The 22,930-nt window shown below is 38.5% G+C and overlaps 1 protein-coding gene across 1 annotated transcript; it reads left to right on the top strand.

Annotated features, from left to right (window-relative positions):
• The first annotated feature begins 18,574 nt into the window (after positions 1-18,574).
• Positions 18,575-20,747, top strand: CXCL6 (C-X-C motif chemokine ligand 6). The gene is made up of 4 exons (XM_040481250.1): positions 18,575-18,776; positions 18,940-19,072; positions 19,194-19,277; positions 19,645-20,747. The coding sequence occupies exons 1-4, from the start codon at positions 18,668-18,670 to the stop codon at positions 19,661-19,663; spliced, it is 345 nt and encodes a 114-aa protein (XP_040337184.1). The 5' UTR covers positions 18,575-18,667; the 3' UTR covers positions 19,664-20,747.
• Positions 20,748-22,930: the final 2,183 nt, after the last annotated feature.

Raw genomic sequence — 22,930 nt, 5'->3', positions numbered from 1 at the left:
TTAGGGACCAATATAGAAGGGTCTGAAGACAGGGAGATGTGAGTTGAGGAACTTTCTACCAGAGAAAGAGCACTTGAAGAGAACAGGTCAGGAAAATTTTAAACTACTGCTGAGCGGAACAGGAGAAAGAGCTGACCAAGAGAAAATAAAAGCTTTTACATGGCATTGCATCAGCAGAAAGAATCTGGAGAACATGAAGTGCTATAATCTGAATGAGTATATGATTTTTACAAATCTGCTTGACACGTGGTAGCCATTATTGTTGTTATTACTAAAGGCTTATGAAAATTTTTTATTGTTACAAAGATCTATAAGGGTATATTCTGAACCCTTGATAAGAGAAAAGTGCCAAAAAGGGCATTTTAAGCAGTAATTTGCTAGTCTTTTTTTTTAATTATTTAATGTTTTTTTAATATTTATTTTTGAGAGGGAGAGGAAGCGAGAGAGAGAGAGAGAGCAGGGGAGGGACAGAGAGAGAGAGGAAGACACAGAATATGAAGCAGGCTCCAGGCTCTGGGCTGTTAGCACAGAGCTCAATGCAGGGCTCGAACTCATGAATTGTGAGATCATGACCTGAGCCGAAGTCAGACACCGAGCCACCCAGGTTCCCCTAATTATTTAATGTTTTAAAATAGTGCTTCTAAAACCTAGTATACACAAAAATCTCCTGGAGAGCTTATTAAAACACAAATCCCTAGCAACCTCTCCACCACCCCAATTCTTATATAGTACTGCTAGGGCAAGGCCCCCAAATATTTTTTTTTAGTTTTTTATTGGGATATGATTTATATACCAGAAAACTCACCCTTTTAATGCATGCAATTCAGTCCCCTTTAGTATGCTCACAAAGTTCTGCCACTATCACCACTAATTCCAGAACATTTTCATCATTCCCAAAAGAAAGTCCATACCCATTAAAAGTGTCTCTTCATTCCTCCCTTTGTCTAGCCCCAGGACACCACTATGGATTTATCTACTCTGGACATGTTATATAAATGGAATCATACAATATATAGCTTTCTGTGTCTGGCTTCTTTCACTTAGCATAAGGTTTCCCAAGTTCATCCACATTGTAGCATAAAACAGTCATTTCAATGGCTAACTAATATTCCCCTGTATAGATATACCACCTTTTGTTTACCCGTTTGTCAGTTGATGGACATTTGGGTGGTTTCCATTTTTTTGTTATTACAAACAATACTGCTATGAACACTCCTGGACAAGTTTTTGTGAGGACATATTGTTTCAATATGTTTGAATATATTCAATAGATTCAATAGATTCCTAAGAGTGGAATTACTGGTTCACATAGTAATTCTATATTTAGCATTTTAAGGAACTGCTAACTTATTTTCTGCAGGTGCCACACTATTTATATTCCTACCAGCAAAGTAGGAATGTTCCATTTTCTCCACACACGCACAAAAGTCACAATACTGACTTTTTGATTACAGTGTTCCTAGTCAGTATAAATTAGCATTTCATTGTCGTTTCTTACTTGCATTTTCCTAAAACAATAATGATGTTGAATACTTTTTCATTTTCTCATTGGCCTCTTTTTAAAAAGCTTTTATTTTAATTCCAGTTAGATAATATACACTGTTATATTAGTTTCAGGTGTATGATATAGAGATTCGACAGTCCCATACCACACCTGGTGCTCATCACAAGTGCCCTCCTTCATCCCTGTCACCTATTTCACCCATCCCCCTACCCTTCTCTCCTCTGGTAACCATCAGTTTGTTCTCTATGGTTCGGTTTGCCTCTCTCTCTCTTTTTTCTCTTTGCAAGTTCGTTTTGTTTCTTAAATTCCACGTATGAGTGAAATCATATGGTCTTTCACTGTTGGTAGGAATCCAAATTGGTGCAGCCACTCTGGAAAACAGGATGGAGATTCCTCAAACAGTTAAAAGTAGAACAACCTATGATTCAGCAATTGCACTACTAGGTATTTTCCCAAAGAATACCAAAATACTAATTCAAAGGGGTACGTGCACGTCAATGTTTATAGCAACATTATCTAAAATAGCCAAATTATGGACACAGCCCAAGTGTCCATTGACTAATGAAGGGGTAAAGAAGATATGGTATATACACAATGGAATATTACTCAGCCACAAAAAAGAATGAAATCTTGCCATTTGCAATGACATAGATAAAGATAAAGAGTACTACGTTAAGCAGAATAAGTCAATCAGGGAACAATAAAGGTCATTTGTACATTTTCTCTGAAGAAATGTACATTAGAATTTTTTGTCCATTTTTAATTGGGTCATTTGTCTTTTTAGTATTGAGTTGTAAGAGTTCTTTATATATTCTTGATACTAGATGCTTATCATATGTATGATATGCAAATATTTTCTACCATTATGTGGATTGCCTTTTCACTTTCTTTATTATGTCCTGTGATAAAAGTCTTTTATTTTGATGAAGTGCAATTTATCCTTGTTTCTTTGTTCTTTTGGTGTCATATCTAAGAAACCATTGTTTGGGCAGCTGGGTGGCTTAGTCGGTTAAGTGTCCAACCTCAGCTCAGGTCATGATCCCACCGCTGGTGAGTTCAAGCCCCGAATCGGGCTCTGTGCTGACAGCTCAAAACCTGGAGCTTGTTTCGGATTCTGTGTCTCCCTGTCTGTCTGCCCCTCCCCCACTCACACTCTATCTCTCTCTCTCTCTCAAAAATAAATAAAAATTAAATTCTTTTAAATAATATTTTAAAGAGAAACCATTGCTTAATTCAAGGTCATGAAGACTAACATCTATGGTATCTATGTTTTCTCCTAAGAGTCATGTAGTTTTAGCACTTATATTTATGTCTTTGATTCATTTAGAATTAATTTTTGTGTCTGAGGTGAAGTAGAGGTCCCTTTAGTCTTTTGCATGTGCATGTACATCCCGTTGTCCACCACCATTTGCTGAAAAGGCTTTCTCTCCCCCATTTAATTGGCATGGCACCTTTGTTGAAAACCAGTTGATCACACATTTATTATGGATTTATTTCTGGACTCTCTATTCTATTGCACTGGTCTTTTTGTCTACCTTTAAGCCAGTAGCACATAGCCTCGATTACTGTGGCTTTGTAGGAAGTTATGAAATTGAGAAATGTGAGGTCTCCAACTTTTTCTTCTTTTTCAAGATTGCTTTTGGCTCTTCTTGGTTGTCCTGCATTTCTGTATGAATTTCAAGAGCAACTTGTCAGTTAGACTGTCTTTTTAACTCCTCAGTCTCTGTGGGTAGAAGGCAAGGATGCCTGTTTGCTTATAAGGATATGTTTGTTCTTGTTGTCTTGGGATTTGCTTGTGGTTAGGCATATAAGGTTTTAGTGCATAACTGATAAAGGACCCTGGGCTGCCATTGCTGGACTATAAACAATTCCTTTAGTTTACATTCTAATATTAATTTTGAAGGTCTATGAATTTATTATATCAGGATAAAAAGGAAGAAGAGTTTACGAATTTTTTTCCTCAAAAAAATATATCAGCTACTGACCCAACATGCCAAGATCTCTTCCTCTGAGGAAAGCAACAACAAATGCTTTCAGGGAGAATATGTCCAGTATAGAATATGTCAAGTATGAACTGACAACAACTTTCTCTCTTACCTGTGTCCTTACCAGAGCAAAGGTAAACGTAGATGGAGGTATTGCCAAAGGTATTTGGCAACCCCACTGATTGTAGCCTCAGCATATACTAAAAGTCAGATGATGACAAAAAGAAGGCTGAAGAACTTTTTCAATAAAAAAAAATTCTCAAAGAAATAAATGATTCAAGAATCTGAACCAAAATAGGATTAAAATCCTTTAAAAAGTATTAAAAAAGAAACAGGCATTCCAAGCAAAATTTTAGATAAATAAATCAGAACTAATTTTGCTCCCAGAAGTATTATCTTTTGTTCTAATAGTATTACTCTACAATTGTGATAATCTAGGAAGAGAAAGGAATCTAAAACTGGGATGAGTCCAGGTTGGCGTGGCTGATTCTTTGGCCCCAATGGCAGAAGACATCCAATGCAAATGTGAAACATGCCTGTTGAATATAAAACCAAGGAGATTTAATTCGGTCTTGTAGTTCATATACACTTAAGTCAAAGTTAAGGGATTATTAGAGTCAGCTATCGCAATCTTGAAACAGGTTTACCAAGGGGATAATATTTTGAAATATTAACTAATGTGTTCCCCTCGTATCTGCCAACAGTAGCAGTTAGCAAATTCTACCCAAAATTGTCACTCCCAGGGAGCCATCTGGAACCTAACCTAAAACCTGAAAATCTCCATTCAAATGAGCACTATATATGACCTTTGTTGAAATATATACTTTCTTCTGGTGGCCACTATTGAAGACATACCCAAAGAATCATTTGGTATGCCATTCATTGAGCATCAAGACGTAATCATGACTATCCATCTAAACTTTGTTCAGCTTCTTTCTAAATTATGCCATGTAGACAACCCAGTTTTCAGGATCCCACCTATATATAATCTCAAAATGAAAACTGAAATATTTCTAGAGTGTTAATGATAGTATAGAAAGGAAAGCCTGAATATGTAGTGGGGCAGAACTAAAGAGAAACTGAAATTCTCCTCCTATCCCAAGTCACAAGACTGGTGCCACTCACTGCTACACACACATATATACTAATTTTTTATACTTGTAATGCTCCTAATAATGCTGCTCCTGGTTTTGTTTCTGGTTTTTGTATGTTTGTTTTTGAGACTTGGTTAAGAGTTATGGCTGCCTACAGATATTTCATATGCAGTGGAGATTCTAGATGCTCAAAAAATATGTAGGTAAAAGAAGGGAGAGATTTAAAACAGCTAAAAAATAGGAAGGAAGCATCCCAATTGGTCAATGCTATGGACTGTAACCAACGCACCAGTAACTGAGCATAGATTCAAGTGCAGCAAGCTAGTCCTTTTGTAAAACTCATTGGCTGTACCCTGAACATTTATAGAATTTGAGGAGTAGTAAATAGGTATAAAATAGGTGGTGATGGGAAAATTTCACCCTTCTGAGTCATGACAGAGTATGGCATATAATCTGTGCACATTGCAAGAAGAAAAAAATGAAAAGAAATGTACATATAATGAAAATCTCTTGCTAGTGACGGAACTGAAGTTAAATTTTAAGGCAATAAAATGAGACATTCTTCCTAGAAGCTTCTGCACAGAGTGGAGAGACAAAAAAGCTAAAAAGTGGGCAAAGAGGAAGGAGTATTTAATATTTAGGTTCACTGTCAGATGAATGAATGAAATTAACTTTGAAGCCATGAAGTTACTCTGTAAGAGTATGTTGTATGTACAATGTTCTGCATATCGTCAAATGTCACTAGACATATGAAGAAAAATATGACAAAAGCAAAAAGGAAAGAGGTAACTTAAAATAGACTGAAGCTAAAGCAGATGTTGGAATTGGCCTACAAGGATTTTAAAACAGCTGTTATGAATATTTCCAAGAATTAAAAAATACATCATAATTAGTGAATAGAGGAGACATATCAATAAGAAAATGGCAACTATAAAACATGGAAATTTTAGAACTAAAAAGTGCAAAATTAGAAATCACAAAATAAGCATGAGAAGTAGGACACAGACATCAAAAAAAAAAAAAACCTTAAAATATAATTAGCAAACCAAAAACAATACGATAGGCTTAAAATTAGCCACATCAATAATTACATTAATGGAAATCAACTGAAACTTACAATATTTTAAGGACAATTCTATAGAAGTTGCACATAAGCTAGAGAAAACTGCCATCCTTCCTGACTGGGTATGGCTTATTCCCTCCTTGATATTTGTGTGCTAAGATTGCAAGTATGTAGGGGCACCTGCCTGGCTCATCTGTGGGGCATGCGACTCTTGATCTTGGGGTTGTAAGTTCAAGCCCCACATTGGGTGTAGAAATTACTTTTTAAAAAATCCCAGTAAAAAGGCACAGTTTGTGATGAGCACTGTGTTTTGTATATAAGTGATGAATCATTAAATTCTGCACCTGGAACTAATATTTCACTGTATGTGCACTAACTGGAAATTAAATTAAAACTTGGGAAGGAGGGAGGCAGAGGTTATTAGACTAGATAAACACAACAGGACAAAATTATAAATTATCCAGAAGAAATGCACTTTAAATATAACGGCACATATACATTGAAAGTTATTGGATCGAAAAAGCCATACCATGTAATAAGTAATCATACAAAGCCTAGAATGGTCTTACTAAAATTAGCCAAAATATACTTCAATTAAAGGAGTTTTTCACCCTAGAATACCAGAGATTTAAAAAAGGACATTTTTATAATGATAAAGAGACAATTCATGAAGAAAATAGAACAATCCTAAATATGTATGGTCCTAATACAAAGCTTTAAATTACATGAAACAAAACTTATCTTCAATCACAGTTAGACATTTTAGTACCACTTAATAATTGACAGGAGCAGACAAAAATATCAGTTAATAGACGTTTTCAACAACCCTATTAATCAACTTCACCTACTTGAAAGGAAGTAAGTCTCACGATTTCAACATTACATTATGCTGGAAGTTTTAGCCAGTGCAATAATGCAAGGAAAAGAAATAAAGGCATAAAAGATTGGAAAAGAAGAAGTAAAACTGTCTTTATTTACAGATTAAATAATCTTTTGTGTGGAAAACTCTAATAAAACAATCAACAAAATGAAGGTACAACATATGGAATGGAAGAAAATGTTAGCAAACTGTGCGTCAGATAAGGAATAAATATCTAGAATATATAAGGAACTCATGCAACTCAATAGCAAACAAACAAAAACCAAATAATCTAATTTAAAGATAGGCAGAAGACTTGAATAAACATTTTTCCAAAGAAGACATACAAATGACCAACAGGTACATGAAAAGCTATTCAACATAACTAATCTTCAGGGAAATGCAAATCAAAACCTCGGTGAGATTATCACCTCACACCTGTTAGAATGGCTAGTTTCATAAAGACAAGAAATAACAAGTGTTAGCAAGCATCTGGAGAAAATGAAACTTTTTTTCACTGTTAAAGGGAATGAAAATTGGTGCAACCACTAAGGAAAGCAATATGGAATTTCCTCAAAAATTAAAAATACAACTACCATATGATCTAGCAATCCCACTTTCATCAAAAGAAACAAAATCACTGTCTCAAAGAGATATTTGTATAACCCATGCTCACTGCAGCATTATTCACACTAACCAAGACGTGAAAACAACCTAAGTGCTCACTGACAAATGAATGGGCAAAGAAAATGTGTTATATATGTATATATCCAGTGGGATGCTATTTAACCACAAAAAGGAAGCAAACCCTAACATTTGCAACATTTGGATGAATCTTGAGAACATTATGCTAAGTGAAATAAATCAGAGACAAACATTTCATGATATCATTTTTAAAATTTCTCTTTTAATGTTTATTTGAGAGAGAGAGAGAATAGGTGAGCAGTCAAGGGGCAGAGAGAGAGAGAGAGAGAGAGAGAGAGAGAGAGACTGAGACAGAATCTGAAGCAGGCTCCAGTCTCTGAGCTGTCAACACAGAGCCTGATGTGGGGCTCTGACTCACAAGCCATGAGATCATGACCTGAGCTGAAGTTGGACACCCAACTGACTGAGCCACCCAGGTGTCCCTGTATGATATCATTTATATGTGTAATCTACAAAAAACCAAACTCATAGAGACAGGGAATAGAATGGTAGAATGGTGTTGGTTGCCAGGGGCTGAGGGGTAGAACTAGTGGAGGTTGTTGGCCAAAGTGTACAACCTTCCAGTTATGAGATAAATACGACTGGGGGATCTAATATAAAGAGTGGGGGGGAGACAGATTTGTTAGAACTAATAAGTGAATATTGTAAGATTTCACGATATAAAGTCAATATATTAAACTCTAGTTTACTTTTGTATCCTAGCAGCAAATAATTGGACATAAAATATCACTTATAATTCAACAAAATTATAAACTACTTAAGAATAAATTTAACAAAAGATATAAAATATCTACACTGTAAATTATGAAACAGAGCATACACAAAAAGGGTCTAAATAAATGGAAAGCTATTTATGCTGTGTTCATAGATTACAAGATGCAATATTGTGGAAATGAAAATTCTCTCCAAATTGATGTGTATATTCAGTGCAATATCAAACAAAAATTCCAGCAAGCATTTTTCTAGAGAAATTGGTACATGCCTTACAACATTTATATAGATAAGCAAAGGAATTATCACAGCCCATATAATTTTAAAAAGGAAGAACAAAGTTGGAGGAATCATACCATCTGATTTCAACACTTATAAAGCCACATTAATGAGCACTTGTGGTATTGACATGAGAATAGGCAAATAGGCCCATGAAACCAAATAAAGTACATAAATAGACACACATGTATACCATGAACTGAGTTTTGATAATGGCTTCTACAAAACTCAATAGAAAAAGATTTCAGAAAATTTTCCTGGAATAGCTGGATATCTATATGGAAACAAAAATAAAGCAATGAAACTCACCCACTACTTTGAATGAGTCATAAGAATTTAATTTGTCACAGTCCATATACCTAAACATAAAAGCTAAAAGTGCAAAGCTTCTAGAATTAAACACAAGGGAACCTATTTCAACCTTGGAGTAGACAGTAATTTCTTAGAGGGGACACAAAAAAAATTAATCATAAAAGAAAAATTTGGTAAATTGGACTTCATCAGAATTTAAAACTTCTCCTCAAAAACTTTCTTAAGAAAATGAAAATTTGGGATGCCTGGGTGGCTCAGTCCATAAACATCCCAGTCTTAATTTCAGCTCAGGTCATGATCTCACGGTTTGAGGATTGAGCCCTGCATCAGGCTCCGTGCTGACAGTGCAGAGCCTGCTTGGGATTCTCTTTCTCCTTCTTTCTCTGCCCTTTCCCTACTCATTCTCTCTCTCTCTCTCTCTCTCTCTCTCTCTCTCTCTCTCTCCCTGCCCCTCTCCCTCTCCTCTCTCTCAAAATAAATAAATAAACTTAAAAGAAAATGAAAATTGCAGCCGTCTGAAACTTGGCTGGGCTGCCATGTACAAGATGATCTCTCACATGACTGTCAATTTGTGCTTTTAGCTGCGAGCTCAGCTGATATCAATGGATATCAGCTGGAGTGCCTGGGTGTCTTCTATATGGTCTCTGAATATATCAGGTAGTGTGCCTGGGTTCTCTTCCATATGGTCTCTGCACACAGCTCAGGACTCTCACGGCATAGCCGTTGGGTTCCAAGGAGCATTCCACCAAAAGACCAAGGTGAAAGCTGAAGATATACTTTCGTAAATCACACGGCATTGCTCCTGCCAAAGGATATTGATCAAAATGAGTCAGAGACACAGTTCACATGATGAGTATAAAAAATAGATGCCACATTTCACTGAGAAGAAAGGCAACAGATTTATGGCTACTTTAGTCAACAATACACAAAAATATTTTATAATGTTTTTAGCTGCTTTATTCATAATAGCCAAATTGTTAACCAAAAACTGGAAATGGTCCAAATGTCCATCCACAAATGAATGGATAAACACATTTTCATATAGTTGAATAATTGAATACTTCAATTATTCAAGGCATATTCAACTTAATAAAAAGGAATATGTTACTATTATTCACGGTAACATGGATTTATCTCACAAAGTTTAGCAAAAGGAACCAAACATAAAAGAATACACGTTGGATAGTTCCATTTATGCAAAGTCAAGTGTAGACCAGACTAAAAATCAGAATAGTAGTTTTCTTTGGAAATGATAGATTGAATTAAAAGGTAGAGGTTGTCTGAGACAATGAAAACACTCTATATTTTAAGTAATTGTTTTCATTTTTCAAAATTCATCGATCTATATATTTATACTCAAGGTGTATGCATTTCACTGTGCAAATTTTATCTCAGTTGAAAACATAAAAATTAAGAAAATATTTTCAAAAGTCATCATAGCTATCCTGTTTGTTCCTTTCAATATAGCCTTGTGAAAAAACGAAAAGGTATTGGTAGTTTCATTTAAAGAAGTGATACATTTTTTAAGATTACACATGAAGTTAGTGGCATAGAAAATAGAATCCAAACAAGGCAATAATTAATGACTGAAGAAATGTCTTTTTTCTATTCAGAATTTAATTTTTAAATGTTTAAAATAGGCTTTATTTTTTTAGAGCAGTTTTAGGTTCACAGCAAAATTAAGAAGAAGGTACAGAGATTGCCTATGTATTCCCTTTCTTGACATATGCTTAGCCACCTCTGTTTTCAACACCCTCCCCCATCAGAGTGGTGCATTTGTTACAACTGATGACCTACATCTGGAGTCCACAGTTAACATTAGTGTTTACTCTTGGTGTTGTATATTCTATGGATTTGCACAAATATATAATGGCAGGTATCAGCCATTACAGTATCACACGGAGTAGTTTCACTGCTCTAAATATCCTCTGTGCTCCTTCTCTCTAACACCTAACCCCCTGGCAACCATTGATCCTTTTACTGTCTCCACAGTTTGGCCTTTTCTAGAATGACACATAGTGGGAATCGTATGGCTTTTCACATTGGCTTCTTTCACTCATTAATACTCATTTAAGCTTTCTCCATGTCTTTTCTTCTCAGCCCTGAATAACACTCCACTGTCTGAATGTACCACAGTTTATTTATCTGTTAATCTAATGAAGGACATCGTGCTTGTTTCCAACTTTTGGCAATTATGAATAAAGCTCCTATAAATACTCGTTTGCAGATTTAAATGCAGACATAGTTTTCACCTCCTTTGGGTAAATACCAAGGAACATGATTGCTGGAGAGTACTGTTCAGTTTTGTAAGAAACTGCCATTTTACATTCTCAACAGCAATGTATAAGAGTTTCTGTTGTTCCATGACTTCACCAGCTGTTGGTTACTGATATTCTGGATTTGACCATTCAAATAGGTGTGTGGTGATATTTCATTGTTTTTTTAATTTGCATTTCCCTGATGATATATGATGTGGACCATCTTTTCATATGCTCATTTGCCATCTGTATATATATTTTGAGTGTGGTGCCTATTAAGGTATTTGTGCAATTTTTCAGTCATATCATTTGTTTTCTTATTGTTGAGTTTTAAGCATTCTTTGCCTATTTTGGACAACAGTTGTTTATCAGACATGTCTTTTACAAGTATTGAATCCCAGTCTGTGGTTCAACTTTTCGTTTTCTTGGTAGTGTCTTTACAGAACAGAAAATTGTAATGTTACTAAAGCTCAGCCTGCCAAGTTTTTCCTTCACCAATTGTACTGCCTCAATTTACATTATGATTTTATTTTCAAACCATCATAGAAAGCTAATTGGGTATACTTCATATACAACTTTCATAACTTTCATTTATTACAAAAAACTAACTTTCACATAAGGACATTATAAAAGAAACTAGTGTTGGTCTTCTTCAAGTACATTAGAGATACTATTTTTCTCTTTTCTATGACATAGTCCTTGGTCATAGCATTTGTCATTCTGGTTCTCAAATTTAAATCAGGGAAAATTAAATTGTTTCTAAAAGGACACCCTGTTCCAAAGAAAATGACCTCCCATCTGATTTACTAATACTGAATTTTTGGGAAACCAAAATGTTTCAAAGCAAAGCATTCTGGTAAAGTGGTTTTGTCGATTTACTCTCCAGCAGGAAGCCATGCTTTAAAATCTCAGCTTGTTAATAAGGTACTCATAGTTCAGCAATAGCCAGAATTTCTAGGATTTTGTGACTTGCTTTGGCATTGCAACGCTTCTATGTCAATGGGATCAATTTCCTAATTCTCAATTCTTAAAACAATTTTGTTTTAATTATGTGTCCATTCTGACCCATTAACTGTGGCCAGGGAGAAAGGGTTTTTTTTCTTTCTTTCTTTCTTTCTTTTTTTTTGGTAAATTTTTAATTAACCAAATGTTTTTAAATTGAAGTATAGTTGGCATACAACATTATATTAGTTTCAAGTGTACAACATATTGATTGGACAACTGTATACATTATGCTATGCTCACCGCAAATGTAGCTTCTATGTGTCACCGTACAACGCTATTACAATATCATTGACTATATTCCCTATGCTGTACCTTTCATCCCCATGATTTATTCATTCCACAACTGGAAGCTCCCATTTCCTTCACCCATTTTGCTTAACCCCCACTCCCTCCTTTTTGGCAATGTTTCAAAAATGCATAAAAGTAGTTATTCACTAAGAATTCATAATCAGATTTACGAAAAAATTTGTGGCAAGAAATCAACTATAAGATATGCTCTGTTCCTATTTTTCCCTTGATCTTATGAACAACAGAAATTTATTTCTCACAGTTCTGGACACTGGGAAGTTCAAGATCAAGGTGCTGGCAGGTTCAGTGTCTGGTGAGAGCCTGCTTCCTGGTTCATAGATGGCACCTCACTCGTGTCTTCACTTGGTAGGAAGGGGTGCAGGAGCTCTGTGGGGACTCTCTTATAAGGACGCTAATCTCATTCATGAGGGATCTGCCTGCATGACTTAATTACTTCGTAAAGGTCTAGCCTCCTATTACAATCCTACAATGTTAGGAATTTCAATATACGAATTTGGGGAGGGAAGCACAAACATTTAGATTGGAGTATTGTTGCCGTTGGTGGTGGCGGTGTGTGTGTGTGTGTGTGTGTGTGTCTTTTAAGTTCATGGACATCATCTATTCAAGTGATGACAAAGGAAGACAACAGAGAGGGTTTTGATTATCTACAGAGTATATAAACCACAGACATGCAAATACATCACAATTATTCCTACTAAATCAGCAATCAAGGAGATTCTACTACATGTTAAATGAGAATGAAAGATATTGTGAGTTCATGAAGAAATGGATATTCTCCTAAATTAAAAAAGAAAAGGTAGGAAGGTAAATGATAGTCAAAACACAGTATAGTAAATGACCATTATTATGCAAGCATTAGAAGCCTAATTTTTCATAAAGGACTCCGCAGTCAGTATCAGATAAATGACATCTCAAAAAAGTTATTTAAAATAGCTAAACCCCTAAAAGACTTTTGTTGTTTTGCTGAGCCCAGACCAAATTTCTGAAGAAAGTAAAGAATGCTTCCTATTTCTGAGAAATCCAGGGCTTTTCGAAACATTTATGTTTTTAATCCTCATCTTTGTATCTTCTCTTGTCAACAAAACATTTTGCAACCTTTGCACAGAGGAACAAAAAATTACTAGCTACCCCATCCAACCAGGAAATTTCAAGAAAATGTCCCCTTAGGGTTCTCTGGAGTCCTGCTGAGTTTGGATTCAATTAAGGTTCCTTGATTTACTCCTTTCTGAAGCAGATTTCATCTGAAATGGGCAGCAAGGCAAATTAGATAATGGACAATAGAAGGGAAAACATTCCTGACATTTCACAGTGCGATTGGGGCAACTTTGAAGCAATGCCGTTCCCTACATAATACTGTTTCTTCATGGGACTGCCAAGCCAGTGTGGAAGCAGACAGAATGCATGGATATTGCAAAGTTAACCCAAGATGAAGCTGGCTTCTTCCTTTTTTTTTTTTTTTTTTTTGCGTGCAAGCAAGTAACTCTATCCTCTTCTTAAACTCTTAGTGATTGAGAAATTCTTATACCGATATCCTTGATGCACCTAACCTGACAATTATATGTCTACATCTTTAATTACTGTAAGGCATATAGCATTTCTTAAAAGTAATATAAAGAGTAGTACAAATAAAGAACAATAGAAACTTAGAAAAATATTTTACAAGGCCTAAGGCATGATCATACAATTAAAGCTCTCTTTGATTATGTTGGAAGAGATCAATTTGGAATAATAGTCTCACTGTGAACATCCAATACAGTATAACTTAACCAGAAATTTCCCTTATCATTTATCTCCAACAATCTCTGAGTCCCAGAAAATATGTAATTTGGTTGATACTGTAGTTGTATCTGTACTGTTGATACTGTTTTCTTTCAATATCGAATATCCTGCTGGTTTCTGAACATTCTTTTGACTAGTCCAAGTTCCAAAGACTGAAAATATCATCTGAATTGTCCCTAATAATAACCAAGAAACAATTTCCAACACAGGCAAAGCTAATTCAAAATTGAGGAGTTCAAATGACTAATGGCAGCAAACCACCCTATTCTTTTCTCCTTGACTTTAACAGCCATTTGTAATTCAAAGAACACTGCAAAATAAAAGGTTATCATCATCTGTCATTAAATGTTCTTAGACTGTTACTAAACCTGGAACTTACAGAGATTAGGTGAAAGATGTAAGACATTACCACTGATCTTATTTTTTTAAAGTTTTTATTTAAATTCAAGTTAGTTAAGGGGCACCTGGGTGGCTCAGTAGGTTCAGCGACTCTTGATTTTGGCTCAGATTATGATCCCAGGGTCACGGGATCGAGCACTGTTTCAGGCTCCAGTATGGAGTCTGCTTAAGATTTTCTCTCTCTCTCCGTCTCCCTCTGCTCCTCCCCTGCTTGTGCGCTCGCTCTCTCTCTCTCAAAATAAATAAATAAACTTAAAAAAAACACCAAATTCCAGTTAGTTAATATACAATGTATTGGTTTCAGGTGTACAATGTAGTGATTCAACACTTCCATTGTCCCTGATTTATAGTAGACTGGAAAGACACAAAGGCAAAATTAAGGAAAAAGTAAACTCTGTTAATCAGATAGTTATTACAAGTATATTAGATGTTCAAAGGCTGAAGATGAAAAAAAAATACATATTAACTGGCTTTATCAGGATAAACCTTTCTCAAAGAAGATGGGACTTCACACAGGTCTTGAAGGAAGAGAGGAATTTGGAAAGCAGGTGATGGTTTCAGGCTGGTGAACCTGGAAATCTCTCAGATGTTTGACATCATTGTTGCTTCAAAGGCTAGGAATACACAGACTGAGGATTTCAACAGATTAAAATATGGTTGTTGGGCAATACAAGTAGTTAACCAGATGTGAACAGCCATGCGGTATTTGCTAGTGACTGTGTAGAACATGGTTTGTAATCTGAAAAACATTAACATTTTTTTGTGAAAAGAAAAAATAAACAAATGGGATTACGTTAAAACCAGGAGCTTCTGCACAGCAAAAGAAATCATCATCAACCTATTGCATAGGAAAAGATTTTTGCAAATCATACGAAGATTTTTGCAACTCCTTATCCGTTACATAAGGAATTAATATCCAAAATATATAAAGACCTCATACAGTTCAAAAACAAACAAAAAAATCCAATTTAAAAAATGGAAAGAGGATCTAAATAGACAGTTTTCCAAAGAGGACATACAGATAGACAACAGCGTCCGACTTCGTCTCAGGTCACGATCTTGCGGTTTGTGGGTTCAAGTTCTCCCAAACTGAGATCATGACCTGAGCCGAAGTCAGACGCTTCACTGACTGTGCCACCCAGGTGTCCCCAAAAATCTATTGCTTCTGTCAAACAAATAAATCTTTCAGGCTATCAAGATATCAATGTCATTTTGCAGATTGTTTTATTATAGTTTGGGACAAAAATATCATGTTGCCTTTCTCCACTACCTAGACAGAGTGCCGGAAAGGCAAATGGCTTCCCCTTAAAAGGGGAATAAAGAAACAACTGCTTTTATTTTTTTTTAAATAATTTATTGTCAAGTTGGTTTCCATACAACACCCAGCGCTCATCCCAACAAGGGCCCTCCTCAATGCGCATCACCCACTTTCCCCTGTCCTCCGCCCCCCATCAACCCTCAGTTTGTTCTCTGTATTTAAGAGTCTCCTTGGGGCATCTGGGTGGCTCAGTTGGGTCATGATCTCATGGTTTGTGAGTTCGAGCCCCGCGTCGGGCTCTGGGCTGACAGCTCAGAGCCTGGAACCTGCTTCGGATTCTGTGTCTCATTCGCTCTCTGCCCCTGCCCCACTTGTGCTCTGTCTCTCTCTCTCTGTCTCTCAAAAATAAATGTAAAAAAAAAAAAAATTTAACAGTCTCTTATGGTTTGCCTCCCTCCCTCTCTGTTTGTAACTTTTTTTTTTCCCCTTCCCCTCCCGCATGGTCTTCTGTTAAGTTTCTCAAGATCCACATAGGAGTGAAACCATCTGATATCTATCTTTCTCTGACTGATTTATTTCACTTAGCATAATACCCTGCAGTTCCATCCACGTTGCTGCAAATGGCTTGGCTGGCCATGAGAAAGAAGAAACAACGGCTTTTAAAGAACGCTGCCTCCTATGGTACCTGGTGCTTTCATTCCCAACTGCAGGGAGTCTTTGGATCATCCCCATGCTTATCCCCATGTCTTTGCAGAAGGCCCACACCAGCAACGCCTAGACAAGAGTTACACATGGGCAAAGGGCCAGCATGATTTCAGTGAGAACCCAGGTTAAGTTGCACACTGTTTCCTGGTTAGGCTGGGCCACCCAACAACCCACTTCTAGTGGGGACTTTCTATTATCTGCTTGCCAGCTGCAAAAAAAAAAAATCTTTGCCTTATATTTCACAAATAATCCACGGCAAGTTGATTCAGAGTACAAACCAAGTGAAGCAAAAAAAGCTATAAGAGTGTCAGGAGGAACTGGAAATCACGTCTCATGACCGTTCTCCGAACTCACCATTTCATGCCAAAATAACTCATGTTCATTTATATTTAAAATAGATCATTTGGAACTAACCTAAATACACACACACACACACACACACACACACACACACACACACACCCCTCAATAACCTATGTCATTATGGTGGGTTTTTTTCCCCAGAGTCTTATCATATTGTGGTTTCCCCACTTCGGTCAAGTTGAATTTAATTGCCCACGATTTGTAATCACATTTTTGAAGTTTTATTTTCTCCGTATCAGTGGGGTTTACCTCTGGTCTTTATATGCAGTCTAATCTCTAAAAAGTCAATATAAAAAATCTGCAGGCTGTTTTCCCAGATTACCACTCCCTAGAAGGATGAAGAGTTGTATCAGCTGAGTCAGGTCTGATGCTGATGGTATCAGGAAGCTATGCAGGATAGCGAACTTCCCATCTAGCTTCCCCACAAAGTGAGGCCAAGCCTCCCAGCCTCCCTCCACTAGAGAATTTTTTAAGTTTCCTTCCAGACCAGAAGTTCTAAAGGTGTATGAGACTTCCCCCTTGCCCGCCAATGGTGGTGATGTTCTGCCCAGGAAGGTATAGGGAGGAGTCAATGCAACTCCCCAGGGTCTTGAGGGACAAGGAAAGTAGTAGCTTCCAACTGCCATCATGTAACCCATTGCCTTTGCTGGCCTACCGTGAGGACAAGGGTACCGAGAACAATCCAGAAGAGGATCTAGTTAGATTGCCATGAAAGAAAATCTAGGTGTCATTCCAATATCATACTCATGCCTTGCACGGAGGTAGACGTGTGAAAGGCCTGGCCATTAATACTTGAGTGTTCTAACTGTTTCCACAGTTATGAGAGAGGGTGAGGAAGGCACTTCACCCCTTAACTTCAGGGGGCAGCTCCGAGCTCACTTGGATTAAAGCAAGCCTGTGCATTAAAGCAGCCAATGAAGCTAAATCATTCCAGAAGCCAATGTCTTTGATCCCCCTTTCCTTCTGTGAAGTTGAGTGAGGCCAGAGTGGGTGCTGTCTTGCTAACAAATCGATTCAAATGCCCAGACCAAACTCCCAGAAGAATCCCTCAGACTTGGCAGCCTGCCACAGCTTGGCCAAATTGGGTCAGTTACACACCTGGCTAGAGTCTGGAGCTGGACGAGGCTCAGCTCTCTGTCACCGCTTAAGTCTGCGCTCACCCAACCCCATCACCTCCCCAAAGACCGTACCTCCTCGGCTTCACTAGCGTACTGAACAGTGGAAAGCAAGTCACTATCTTCCAGGCCAGTTTGCTGAGTGATTTTTGAAGATTTTTAAAGACCACCCGGACGCGCATATGCTTGCTGCAAACTACAAGGGTGGCATTTCCAGTTAGAATTGCTTTGGGAGTCCCTTCCTGCCACTGACGCCAAGCTGGAGTAGAGACACCTCCATCGAAGTATCTTGGCCTCTGAAGCTAGCCGAAGACCAAAGGATCGTAAGTTGATTCGAAGAACCTAGAATGACCCGCCTGAAAGCAGGAGAGGAGTGCCTTTCAGTTCAGCGCAGTTTCCACCACCGCTGACATTTCCTGAATGGTGGTGGTGATGGTGGTGATGATGATAAATAAGCAAGAACGTTCAGAAATTTGTCTGAAGTCAAACCTGACAGTTTGGTTCCGGTCTTCCTCTTCAGCCGGAAACCAGGAACAACCCGCAAAGGGCTCTGTCCCCAGGAGAAGCTGGCCTGCGCTAGCCCTGGCTGGCCTACGGGATGAAATCCCTGCAGGATCGCTCCCCACCGCCGGCGGGAGCAGCAGCTCCATCCTCCACGGGGCGCGGCTACCAAGTCCACCCACCACGCCACCGGTGCAGGGAGCTCCTCCCAGCCCCCCTCCTCCTCAACTCCTTCGGCTCAGCCCCCCTCCACCCAGCCCCCTCCCCGCCCCCCTCCTCCAGGGAGTTTCCCAAGCATCCCAAGGCTTGAGCTTCCTGCGGGGGGGGGGGGGGGGGGGGGAAGGGGCCCGTGCCGATAAAAGGGATGCGGAGAACTTGGGGAAGCCACAGTGCGAGGGAGCTTCAAATCCGGGCTCCTCTCCCGCCTCTGGAACCCGCACCCCTCGCCGCACTCGTGGCCGCCATGAGCCTCCCGCCGAGCCGCGCCGCCCGCGCCCCGCGCCTTTCGGGCTCTCTGTGCGCGCTGCTCCTGCTGCTGCTGCTGCTGACGCCGCCGGGGCCCCTCGCCAGCGGTGAGAGCGCACGGCACGCGGCACGCACCCGGGCAGGGCGGCGCGCCCAGCCTCCGCGGCCGCCCTGGGAGCGGGGAGGTGCCCCGGGCCGGCGGGCGCGGGGAGAGCTCTCCTCCCACCTGCCCTATAACGGTGTCTCTCTCCCTCTGTCTCTGTGCCCCAGCCGGTCCCGTCGCGGTCATAGTGAGGGAGCTGCGTTGCGTGTGTTTAACCACCACACCGGGGATTCATCCCAAAATGATCGCTAAGATGCAGGTGATCGGGGCCGGGCCACAGTGTCCCAAGGTGGAAGTCATGTAAGTCCTCGTGCGCCGCGGTGTCCACTGTGACCTTGACAGGAGAGAAGTCCCTCAGCCTGAGTCTTCAGCTCCCGTGGCTCGAGGGCTCATCCTTTTGTGTGTGTGTGTGTGTCTGCAGAGCCACCCTGAAGAACAAGAAGGAAGTCTGTCTGGACCCAGAAACCCCTGTGATGAAGAAAGCCATCCAGAAAATCTTAGACAGGTACACTGTCCCTTTGATCTTTGTGCTTTGTAATCTCTTTTGAGAGCGTAGACTTCTCAAGGTCCTTATTCTCTGCAACGGCTGGCTTTGCCTACCCGTTGGAGACCACGCTTGGGATAAAAGATCCTTGAAGAGGGGGCGGGGGGGGGGACTGTTCAGCAAAGTCCTGGGGAAACTTTTTTAATCACCAATCTAATTGTCATAGAGGGTTCCATAGAGATCATGGCTGAAATGTATTTTGTTGTGAGTATAGTCCTTGAGTCCACCCTTGGCTTTTCATCGGGCTTAAGCTCTGTGTTTTGAAAACAGGTTGGAGTAGAGAGAGTGTGGAAATTCGGTTCAACTGATATAATTCTTTTCTCAACAGTGGGAAAAAGGCTGATTAAGAGAAAGGACCATGCGTTGGAAACAAGTGCCCAGTTCCTTGGCCGAGCCGTTTTCTGCGTGTCTCAGGACCCAGTGAAGACAAAAGCAAGGGCTGGTTTTCTCCAGTGAGTTAGGCTTCTTCATGAACTCCCTACTTGTGAGAGAAGGGCTGAGCGAAGATTTGCTTTTGTCCTTCCAGCTTAACGCCCGGGTCCTGAAGTACTTCACATAGTATTCCCTGCTATTTATTTGCTTTTATTTTGCCTGATGTGCTATTGAAACCTTTGGCCATTGACTGAACTGTGAGTCAAAAATCACTGGTGGTGAATCCTTCAAGGTGACTTTTGTCATTTTAGAATATGTCCCTGATACTGTTACTGAGGAGGCTGGGGATTTCATGTGTGAATGGTATTTCATTAGAATGCTGTATGTGAAGATATATTGCTATCTTTACTCCTCATGAAATAGGAAATATTTTAGTATTGTTCCTTGGGGAATATGTCAGGAGAACTCCTTGCTCGTAGACCTGGAATGCTGAGTTGTGTTGCCTTAGAAAGCTGAGCGTATCGTGCAGTTATCTGTATAAAATATATTTCCTTATTTAGAATTTTTAAATGTTTAAGTTCTATAAGGACTAATATATTCTTTTCCTATAACTTTAGACATATGATGTCTTCTTAGTATGGCATAATGTCATGACTTACTTGTTAAACTTTGATTTTGTGGTATATATTAACCATTTTGCTAGGAGCACTATTATTCTAGTCACTAAAGATGTTTTGGATAAATGAAGAAGCTGGGAAATAGGTAAATTCCCTACTTCCAGTTTTTATAGAAATGCATTGTTTGCATTTTTTAGCAACAAAGGCAAACGTAACCGTGACCTGTACTCTGGCAGTTTTGAAAATGTATTTGCGCCATTTAAATATAGATTCACATTTGGTTTTCAAGAAATATACGCAGGCTGAGGTTTTGACCGTTTTGTTATAAAGAATTACCTATGCATCACACCTGCGATGTTAAAATTACTTTTCATCATATGTCTTATTGGTTTATGGTACTTCTTCTGTTCTTTGGAAAAAAATAAAAGATATATAAAATTTACTTATGTTGTGTCCTCCTTCTGATACTGCTGCAAAAACTTTGCTTATCTTTAATTCCGCATTATCTGAGAAGTAACTATGCTACTCTCTGGCTAGCAGAGAGGACCCTCATTTCCCCCCGGGGCCCACTGTAGAAGTTCAACGTTTCTCCAAGATCAGTCCCCTTCCAGTTACTCCTTCAGAGCACCAACAGCCTTTGGGCTGTTTAGAAAACACAAATTTAAGGTAAGGCTTCCTTACCTTAAATCCTTAACTGGTTCCCTATTTCCTAGATGGGAAATGAAAATTGTGAAACATGGCATATTCAGTTCTGTCTCATCTGACTGACTCCTGATGACTACTTTAACTTCACGGGTCCTTTGCACCCTTGCAATCAAGAGCTTATTAGTTCCCTAATTGGGAGTGTTCTCTCCTGGGTCCACACCTTTGCATTTGGTAGGGCCTCTACCTGGAAGGGCCTCACCACTTTCTGCCTAGAGGAGGAAGCTTATTCATCCTTTAGAACTCAGCTCAAACAATGCTTCCCTCAGGAAGTCTTCCTTGGCACTCCCAGAAGAATTTGTGGTTTCCATTTTGATATTCTCCTAAGGATCTTCTAAATATTTCAGTGTTTTTGAATAGCAAATATTGTATCGTGGGGTTTTTTGTTTGTTTGTGAGTTTCTTTATTCTTTACACGTAAGAGTTCTCCTCGATCGTCAACCATATGCATCTCTGCATCCCCAATACCTGCCACAGATTGACTTAAGGAATTAATAAATTATCCTGAACCTCAGGTTATTAGACAGTGTCCTAACATCAGTAACCTGCTCGATGTGATGTTGCATAAATGGTAATTCCTTTACTCTCTTTTCTTCAGCTTGTCTACAAGTAATCTGACAAGAGCCCTGGGGTAGGTAGTCCCCTCAACCTGTAGCATCTACTCCTCACTTTCACATGGCCAACTCCATTCTCCTTTTGAAGTCAGTTGACCTGTCACTGAGGACCTCACTGATCCTTGCCCTCCCCAGATGAAGCCCTCTTTTACATCCTCTCATAGCACTTTGTTCTTTTCCTTCATAACATTTTGTCACTGACATGACTGTAGAATCCATAGAGACTATATCCCTGTGGTCATTTATTTAGGGTCTATTCCAGCTTCACTGTGAGCTCCATGAGGGCCAGATTACCTTTGTCACATTCGTTTCTGTTTTTAGGACATTGCCTAGCCCATAGTAGGTGCTTAAGCAGAAGACTGGTCCGGACTGAAGGAGTCCCACTGTCTCTAAGTATCAAAATAGCAATTTCATGTAAATAACTCATCCTTAGGAAAAGCAAGAAAATGAAAGGAAGGAGACTAATCCAATTGATATGCATATACACATACACCAACTGGATCAATATATATGCTTATATTGGTGCATATGTATTTATTAGTACATGCTAATATATTATTAACACATCTATATCTAAGCTAAACTATTCTACATCTTTTCATCTCTTTCCTTATACATAAAACACCTATTAGATTAGTATATGTTATTAACATATTATTAATGTATTATTACAGTAATTATAGTAATACATCATTATTATGTATTAATATAGCTCTACGTAACACAGAAGAGGGAGAAAGACAGGAAGATACAAAGGTATGGAAAATTTTAAAGAGATGATTTACGGACCAATTTTTTAGCAATATTGAAAAAAAAAACAAAATACCTCAAAAATTTTTAAACTTTCATGATCTTTTTACTCTCCCAAATAGTGCTTTTTTCCCTTTGAACCTATGAATCATATACTAACATTAGGGAAACATTGAGAAAGCAAATCAAATTACCATAGATGTGTGAACTATAAATTTCAGTGTTTTAAATAATCTCTTATTTGTCATACCAGCCCCAAAATACTCATGGAGTCAGTGCCTGACAATAATAAATGAAAGCATATTAAATGTCCTTTCAAGAGGTCAAGTGTATGTTCTGGAAGAAATAAACATTACTGATTACTTTTGTCTTTGCCATCATTCAAGATCTTTGTTTTACTCAGAAACAAGACTTATAAGTTTGGTTTCTTTATAGACCATAGAGTAAGACCTCATTTGTAGTATTCTTGCAATTCTGTTTGTCATGCTCATGCTATAATTGGTTGTTCTATAAAGAAAAGAGATGATATTACGGAAGTATAACCTATACAAGACCCTCAT

This window comes from Herpailurus yagouaroundi, unplaced genomic scaffold (genome assembly GCF_014898765.1).
Source record: "Herpailurus yagouaroundi ecotype Mexico unplaced genomic scaffold, PumYag 28, whole genome shotgun sequence".
Taxonomy (NCBI): Eukaryota; Metazoa; Chordata; class Mammalia; order Carnivora; family Felidae; genus Herpailurus; species Herpailurus yagouaroundi.
This window is presented reverse-complemented; position numbering and strand designations above follow the sequence as displayed.

What these genes read in the sequence shown, in the direction of transcription:
- CXCL6 (XM_040481250.1), top strand. Translation starts at nt 18,668, where the DNA reads ATGAGCCTCCCGCCGAGCCGCGCCGCCCGCGCCCCGCGCCTTTCGGGC. An exon ending in GCCGGGGCCCCTCGCCAGCG is followed by an intron (nt 18,777 to 18,939) that starts GTGAGAGCGCAC and finishes TCTGTGCCCCAG; the next exon opens with CCGGTCCCGTCGCGGTCATA. An exon ending in TGTCCCAAGGTGGAAGTCAT is followed by an intron (nt 19,073 to 19,193) that starts GTAAGTCCTCGT and finishes GTGTGTCTGCAG; the next exon opens with AGCCACCCTGAAGAACAAGA.